The sequence below is a fragment of the Coptis chinensis genome, chromosome 3, assembly GCF_015680905.1.
Source record: "Coptis chinensis isolate HL-2020 chromosome 3, ASM1568090v1, whole genome shotgun sequence".
Lineage (NCBI taxonomy): Eukaryota > Viridiplantae > Streptophyta > Magnoliopsida > Ranunculales > Ranunculaceae > Coptis > Coptis chinensis.
Window position 1 is genome coordinate 19495951 of NC_141458.1, and position 8929 is coordinate 19504879.

Consider the following 8929-nt stretch of genomic DNA (forward strand, 5'->3'; position numbering starts at 1 on the left):
ACCCCCAACTGAAGACTATTGGAGGGTATAGTGCCCCCTTTTTCCGCCCCCCTCCACCCAAGGAAAGAAAAACTCGAAACTCACCGCCTCCCCCAAAAAGATGCCACCCCAAGAAGTCCCAACACCCCCCAGTAACTACCCACCAACCCCCACCTTATTCCTCCAACTCCCCTTCCCCTTCAGCAGCTCATCCCTCTTACAAATCCCTGACCACTTGGGAAGATCAATATCTGTCCCCTCATTCTCCCTTTGCGGCTTCCCCCCACTCTGACATGGGAGCTAACAAGAGGAAGCTATTTGACAGCGACTCGGACGAGGATGTCGTCACCGAGGTTGCCCCCACCACTGTCGTCTGCTCATCTCCTGGCCCGGCTTCTAAGCATCCGCGGCATTCTGCATCTGATGAGCCCCACGGCAATCTACATACTTCAACATCTGCTGCACCCACCCGCGTCGAGCGGCTGGTAAGGAGGCGGCTTCGGATCCGGCAAAGGATGGCGACCACATACCGCGCTTTACGCCTACCTTCAAGGTCCACAATCGCATCGTAAATGTTAATGATTTGGCCTTGGAGAACCCTGCGGTGGCCTCCTCCCTGTTCTATTGGTCTCACCTTCCCAAAGATCTTGCTTACGCAGAAGGGGGCTTATTTGATCATCACAGAACATCGTTCTACACCGACTGGGAGAAGGTACCTTTTCCTCCCATTAAGTAGTTTTCTTCCTCTATTCTAGATAGCCTGACCCTTGCTATCTCTTCCAGATGAGCTTGGATATCTCCTACATGATCCACGGCCTCTTCGGTGCTAGGTCCAAAGTTGAATTACTGGAAAAAGAAGTCTCCCATCTTGAATAGCTGAATGAGGCCGTAAAACTGGCTAAGCTCAGAGCCCAGGACGAGCTCAAGTCTGCTAAGGCCTCCCACCTAGCATATATGGATAAGGTTAACGACCGCCTGAGCCACCAGCGTGAAACCCTACTCTCATAGCATACCGCAACCACCTCAGCTCTTTCCCAGAAGTACCAAGAGGACACATCGACCCTTCTCAAACAGCATGAATCTGACATGGATGAACTTCAGGATCATTTTCGGGCACTGGACGACAAGAGGGTGGCCAAGAAGATCAAGGAAGAGTATGACCGGCTTATCAAGGAAGGCCGGCTCCTTCCAGAAGCCCCTGTACCGGCTCCTGGATCCGAGGTCGCTGTGGTACCCGTGGATCTTGCTTCCTCTACTACGGTCATCACTCCTGAGGTAGCGGAGTTGGTGGCTGGCGCCATTGATGAGGCTGCGGATGCTGTTATTGAGGAGGCTGCTGATGACGTGGTTCGCGAAGATGTTTAGATGCCCTTTTTGTTTTGAGCATAGTTTCTGTGTGCCCTGTTGCTCTTATTGTCGTTGTCTTTTGCTACACTAGTTACTCTACACTTTTATTCTCTTTTATTCTCCCTAATGATCGTTGATGAGGATTGATCTCCTCCTTTTGATTGTGATTGTGTGTTAATTGCCTTGCAAAATCTATTTTGTCTACACTTTGTCTCTTTGTGGGCCCAATATAATGCAATGCACTTCTCGTAATGAAACTCTTGTTCCCACATTTACTCCCCCCTATTGAGAGCAACTCAATTTGCCTTCACTCTTTTAGCTTAATCACTTGATTGCTCCTGACTGTGCCGGGGCACCTCACCCTCTCCCCCCCTCGGGTTGGACATCTTGTCCGCGGCATGGGGCAACTCACTTGCCTTGGATTTCATGTCTGCCAGCCGGGTCAACTCACTTTGCCCCGGTTTGGTTGGGACCTCATATCCACGATGGGGCAGCTCATTTTTGCCCCAGTTTATTTCGGACCTCTCATCCGTGAACGGCTTATCCCCTCCACCGCCTTCACTCTGAAGGGCAAGCGAAAGTTAATGCAACATTGTCCATCCCAAAAGTGCTATGGTTTTATATATTTACAAAGAGCTCATGCAGCTGAAGACCTCTCCTATTACATTTACTCATGAAACCTTTTCAACAATCTCACATTTAAAGGTCTCTCTACCATTTTTCCCTCCATGGTTTGTAACTTGTAAGTACCTGTCCCTCCAACGTCAACCACGGTATAGGGCCCCTCCCAATTAGGTCCCAATTTCCCCTCACTTGCTTTCTTTGTGCTGGGGTCACTCTGCGAAGCACCAGGTCTCCTACTTTGAATCTCCTCAGTCTCACCCTCTTGTTGTATTGCCTTTGGAGGCGGCGATGATACTCTTCCATCCTTATGCGCGCTGTGTCCCTTCTTTCTTCAGCCAAGTTCATGTCCCTAGACAGGATGCCCCAGTTTGATCCATCCTCGACAGCTTGGGTTCGGGTGGTAGCCGCCACCATTTCTGATGGTATCACGGCCTCTATGCCATATGCCAGTGAGAAAAGAGTCTCCTTTGTGGTTTTCTGTGGTGTAGTTCGATACGCCCACAACACATGGTTTAATTCGTCGATCCAAGCCCCTTTTTTATCCTCCAATTTCCTCTTGAGATTGTTGAGTATGGTTTTGTTGGAAGACTCAGCCTGTCCATTGCCCTCGGGATTGTATGGGGTCGAGAATCCCTGTTTCACATGATAGGCTTGTAAAAATTTCTTCACTTTAGAGCAGGTGAACTGGGTTCCGTTGTCCGTGATAATAGCGTAGGGCAGCCCGAACCGACATATTATGTTCTCTCATAAGAATTTGACCATTTGCACCTCTTTCACCTGCTGCAGTGGCACGACCTCAATCCATTTGGTAAAGTAGTCGGTAGCATCCAACATGAATCTCCTCTTACCACTAGCCATGGGCAGTGGCCCCACTATATCGAGGGCCCACATCGCGAATGGATAGGGACTAGACACATTGTGCAGCGGCTCAGCTGGGGCGAATATCAACTGAGAAAACCTCTGACATTTCTCACACTTTTTGGCAAATTCCACAGCGTCTCTCTTCATGTGAGGCCAAAAGTATCCTTGCATTAACAGCCGGTAGGTCGTTGTCTTGCCCGTTGAATGGCTCCCACAATCTCCCCCATGTAACTCCGTGAGCACCTCTTGCGCCAGCCTCGACCCCAGACACTTCAATAAAGGCCGTTGAAGTTCTTCTGTATAATTCTCCTCCCATCAGCGTGTACCTCTAGGACATTTGTTCCAGTCTTCTTTTCTCTCTCTTATCAATCACCTCGCTGTCACACCCCGAATTTCGACAGTATTCGGAAAAAACATTATTTGTCCCCGACCCTTCGATCTCCGAGGTGTGACGCACTCTCCACTCCCAAAAGCCCATAAGCGGTTTTAAAATATCGCGGATAATTAAAAGCCAATAAAAATTTTAACTTAAAACAACGGTCATCTTCATTATAAAACAATTTACAAATGAAAAGGCAAATAATATTATCTCAACTGAAAATCTATATCACCTCAAGGGAAAACAAAACACAACTCGAGATGCAATGCTAACGCAAAACCACAAGCAACTGAACCAATCTTCTTTCATCACCTAACTTTTGTCAAGACTTATCAACTATGTTCATTTAATGAACACACCCGATAAGCAAACATGCAAATCGGAGATTGACATTATAAACAATCTTTGGTGTGAGTAGCCCTAAAATACAACATATAATATACATATATATACACAATCCATATGGCAGTTAGTTCTCCACCGAGTAGCCTTTACTTTCAACGACTAATACAACATCCTTAAGTTCAATAACTGGGGTAGTTTCCTCGGCCACCTTTAACTTCCCACTAACCCACACAACAAACTATACTCATAATAAATAAGGCATGTAGTTCCTCCATTAAGCTTTAGGTTCTAACTAAACTATAACCGACCAACCATATACAAATCATCTATCTAGAGATATATCATTTACCAACATATTACCATAATTAGATTATTTGGGCTTTCTTTGTGTCCCTAAAATCCGTCGTATCTATGTCTTACCTAGTTTCCCGGCTACCACAATCACAACCCAACGCCGAACATGTACATCCACATGCCTCTCTTACATAATGAGCCACTCGTGCGGTAACCACCCTGGCGGGATGCGCGACACCGTAAATCCTCACGGAAGCCAAATCTATGTAAGACCTTTGCCACTATTAGGCATAAAATATTAGCATCATCGTTCTATTTTGTGAAGCGGAATAATCAAGCCACTATTAACTCTCGCCGGAGGGCCATTCGACTTTCTTGAACGCCGGAAATAAGCGCCGAAGGCCATTGGTATTGAAGCGCCCGGAAGGGCCAATCACATGAGTTGTGGTAGTCGGTTCTAGGATTTTCGTTATGTAATTTATTCGGTGTGTCATACATTAATGACTCATAAACATTTCTACTATATCCAATGCAAGGTCAATTACCTTATTGCACTAAGCCATAATATCTAGAAACATCTCAATTATATCTCATAGTCACTTTCGTTCTTTTACGTGCCAATATATTATTGCAGACTACACCACACTCCCAATGGGCAAATATTCACCGATACTATATTAGCATCTCACATATAAAATAATGGAGTGTATATACATTTCTCCAAGATATTGCATTAATATAACTATCAAGCATATTATATCATGTCACAATGCTTCAACGTGATCGCATACATTTTTATTATAGCATTATTAGGAATATAATATCTCCTAACATCTCAATATCGTCACGTGTCAAAAATACACCACATCAAGGTCAAATCTTTCTTAGATAATGACCACCAAATTATACAAGCTTCCACAGCATTTTATTACTATATGTGTCCATATAATATACACATAAAACGTAGCACAAATAAACAGTCAAAAGTCCACAATCAAAGTCCAATATATATATACTTTACACCCTACTCACGTCAAATCTAAATTAGATAATGACTAACCAAGTTATACCATATCGACAATATTTTATTACTATATTTGTCCATATAAACAAACATGTGAAAACTGGAAAAGTCAACATTCGCGGTCGGCCGGTCAAAGTCAAGCGGTCAAATGTCAAAGTTAGCGATTCGACGGTCAAAGTCAAAAGTCAACACATCATGGTCAAAGTCACGAATCAACACATCATGGTCAAAGTCAACGATCATGGTCAAAATCAAAGTCAACCCATCATGGTCAAAGTCAACACATCATGGTCAAAATCAAAGTCAACCCATCATGGTCAAAGTCAACACATCATGGTCAACGTCAAAATCAACCGCGTCATGGTTGAAGTCAATTTGTCATTGCCAAAGTCAAACCCGTTTTCGGTGTTCGACGGAGGTTTGGTCATAGCCATGGTTCATGGCTAAGGTCAAAGTGTATGGCTCGTGGGCTCATGACCAAAGGTAATGGTTCGGACCAACAAAGCGGAGCCCAAACCTTAGAACCCGAAGTCAAAGCGATTGAAAGACCCCATGTAGATCTATTTTAAGTCAATGGACTGGTTCATGCAATATTAGATACGGCCCAAAAAACGATATCTTGAATCGCCCAAAAACACAACCGAAGTTCGCCCAAAACAAACAAAGAAAACTGTCCCAAAACTTAACTTAAACTGGGCCCAAACTAGACTTAATTAAACTGGTCCAAAGATACTTAAAATCGGGGCCCAACCAAATAAATAGAACCGCCCCATAAAATTAGAGCTTTTGGCCCAACCCAGCGACTAAGGCCCGAATAAACCAACCTGTGCCCAAGCTCAAATCGGCGAATCGACGATGTGTTCATCATCTTCTTCCCTAACCACCACACCAAGAAGAACCAAAAACCGCCGCCACCATTCCCTCTTCCATCAAACCGAAAATGAAGAGAAGGAAAACCAAAACCACTTTACTAAACACAAAAACTTCAAATGTTTAAATTTCGATTTCACCAAAACTAGATCTCGAGATAAATCGGCCACCATTAAAGCTTGGTTCAAGCTTAAATCGATAAAAGCACTACTATCAAGCCCCCACTCACCCAAACACCCACAACTAACAATAGACCAACCCACCATCACTCAACCAAGAGAAACCAACCGAAAATCAGCCCGAACACGGTTCGCCACCGCCATTAATTAACGCTGGATTCGAGGCTCCATTCCGCCTAATCGTCAAGCCCCCACTCAACAGCCCCACACACACAACCAATACACCACAACAACGAAGTTCAACCCGCCACCAACCAAAACCCAAACAACAACCACAAACATATAAAACCTTCAAGAGCAAGACGTATTTGAGGCGCATTGGCGCATTATTCAAGGCTTCACTTTGCCCAATCGACTAAAAGCAGTTCCAACTCACAACCACTAGTCCAGTTCACAAAAAAAACAATATAAACATAACGATTTATTGATTTCACTTAAGCCGCTTATTAACGCCTGGCCGAGCTTCGGATTTAATACAAATCCGAATTTAACAAAGTTTAGTAAAACCAATGGCACAAAGTCCAACACAATAGGAAAAATGAGCAAGATGAAAAGCGAAATAGTATCGCCCGATATATGTAAACTACAAACCGTGAAATAGCAAAATAGCTACTCACCGTGCGAGCACTCTACTCTGAATTCCCCGAAGTCCGAAGCCGTGGCTCCACCCTCCTCCGAAATTCAGCTTTCATCTGCGCTTCCATTTTTTAATATTTTTATTATCTTCGAACCCTATTTTCTAGAAAAAGTGTTTATATACTTGGGTCGAAACCCAAGCCTCCAACGACTTCGGGCCCAAAAACCCGGGCCCACGTATCCCCGAGTCCAATCCGGCCGAATTTTGAAAATAATTAATTAAATTAATTAATAAATAATTAGAAAAATACGTATCTAAAAATACGGGCGTTACACTCGCCCTCAGATAAAAATTGCTTAATAGGCCCCATCCATCCTTCATCCTTTTCTGCAGCATTCAGTATCTCCGGCGGCTCCTCGGCACTTGGTCTGTCTAATTTTCTTACTTTGATAATCCTCTCCTCTAACCCTAGCATGGCTGCGGCTACATAGGCCAGAGCATTAGCATGGCGGTTCTCCCCACAGTTTAAGAGTACAAATCGGATTCGTGTGAACTTTGTCGCCCACCTATGTAAGATTTCCAAATATTTCGCCATTCGGGGGTATCTCGCCGCGAACCCGCCATTCGCTTAACATACCACCAGATTCAAGTCTGAGTATACGGTAAGTTCCTTCACGCCCAAACTCTCTGCCATCCTCAAGCCCGCAATCACTGCCTCATATTCTGACTTATTATTCGAAGCCGTAAATCCTAACCTCATTGTTTGTTCCAGTCTATTGTTTTCCAGCGTAACCAGTACCACCCCTATTCCGCTGCTTGCATCTGTTGCCGATCCATCCGCGAATATCCTCCAACCACTCCTCTCATCCCATGGGTTCAAGTGATCTTATTCCTCTTCTCGTTCGGGCTCTAAGACCATCTCTTCCCCCCACGTGGGATCTTCCGCAGGAAACTCTGCCACTGCCTGAGCTTTCTCCGCCGTCCTGATTTGATATTGGATCTCATATGAACTCAGCATCGACGGCCCATTTCAGCATCCTTCCTAATTTTTCAGCTCTCAGAGCTTGTTTGAGGGGCAAATTCGTCACCACGATCATTATATGAGCTTCGAAATACGGTTTCAACTTCAGGGCTGAGAATATTAAGGCAAGAGCATACTTTTCCACTCGGCTGTACCTAGTCTCCGCATCTAACAAAGTCTTACTCTAGAAATACACCGGCTTTTCCATTTTATCCACAACGCGAATGAGGACCGAGCTAATCGCATACTCTGTGACCCCTAGGTACAAATACAACTTCTCTCCCATTTCAGGCCGCAACAACAGAGGTGTTTCACCCAGATATCTTTTTAACTCTTGAAACGCTTGCTCACACTATGCCATCCATGCAAAATCTGTAGAGTTTCTCAACAACCTATACAGCGGTCTACATTTGTCAGATGATTTTGAAATGAATCTGTTAAGGGCCGCGACTCTCCTTGCTAATCGCTGCACTTCTTTCGCCATTTGAGGTGACGACATTTCCACCAATGACCTTATCTATTCGGGGTGAGCCACTATTCCCCGCTGTGTCACAATATACCCGAGAAATTTCCTAGTGGTGACTACGAATGTGCATTTCTCTGGGTTGAGTTTCAAATTATGCATTCGCAGTATCCTGAATGTCTCCCTCAAGCCCTCCAAGTGCTCTTTCTCTGACATGCTTTTCTCTACCATATTGTCTATGTATATCTCGATTCCATTTCGAATTTTGCTATCGAACATTTTCTCCCCTAACCGTTGGAAAGTGGCTCCTGCGTTTTTTAACCCAAATGACATTCTCGTATAGCAGTAAGTACCCCCTTCCACCACGAAGGACGTCTTTTCCTGGTCCGGTCCATACATCGCAACCTGATTGTATCCCATGGATGCATCCATAAATGAAAACATTTTGAACCCTGCAGTTCTGTCCACCAACTCATCTACTCGTGGCATGGGATAACTGTCCTTGGGGCACTCCAAGTTTACGTCCGTAAAGTCAACACACATTCGCACCTTGCCATTTTTCTTTGGGACCACAACTATATTGGACAGCCAGTCCGTGAACTCCACCTCCCTTATGATTCCCGCTCCTTTCAGTCTGGCAACCTCCTCCCGTATTCCTTCCACGTACTTAGGTCTCACACTCCTCATCTTCTGTCTTATTGGTTTCGCATCCTCCCTCATGTGCAGTCGGTGACATGCAAAATCAGGGTCCAAACCGGTGATATCCTCTATCCCCCATGCAAACACATCCTTGTTCTCTGACAAGCATTGTACCAGCTTACTTTTCCACTCTTCCGACAGATTCGATCCTATTGATGTAAATTTCTCTTCTTCGCCTGCCCCCAGATTCACTACCTCCACCTCATCTAAAGTCTTCGGACCCATCACGACCTCCTCCTCCCCCTCCACTGCCCCGTACTAAAATTT

At 44.8% G+C, this 8929-nt stretch overlaps 1 protein-coding gene across 1 annotated transcript; it reads right to left on the reverse strand.

Annotated features, from left to right (window-relative positions):
* Positions 1 to 1646: 1646 nt before the first annotated feature.
* On the reverse strand, positions 1647 to 2958 carry LOC147508498 (uncharacterized). Its single transcript, XM_086597174.1, has 3 exons — positions 2719 to 2958; positions 2077 to 2583; positions 1647 to 1889 (listed from the first exon to the last, which is right to left on the reverse strand). The coding sequence occupies exons 1-3, from the start codon at positions 2956 to 2958 to the stop codon at positions 1647 to 1649; spliced, it is 990 nt and encodes a 329-aa protein (XP_086453300.1).
* Positions 2959 to 8929: the final 5971 nt, after the last annotated feature.

Coding starts and splice junctions, on each gene's coding strand:
- LOC147508498 (XM_086597174.1), bottom strand. CDS start 2,958: ATGAAGAGAGACGCTGTGGAATTTGCCAAAAAGTGTGAGAAATGTCAG. Junction 2,584..2,718: donor CACTGCAGCAGGTGAAAGAG/GTGCAAATGGTC, acceptor CATGTGAAACAG/GGATTCTCGACCCCATACAA. Junction 1,890..2,076: donor GGTTGACGTTGGAGGGACAG/GTACTTACAAGT, acceptor CTTGCCCTTCAG/AGTGAAGGCGGTGGAGGGGA.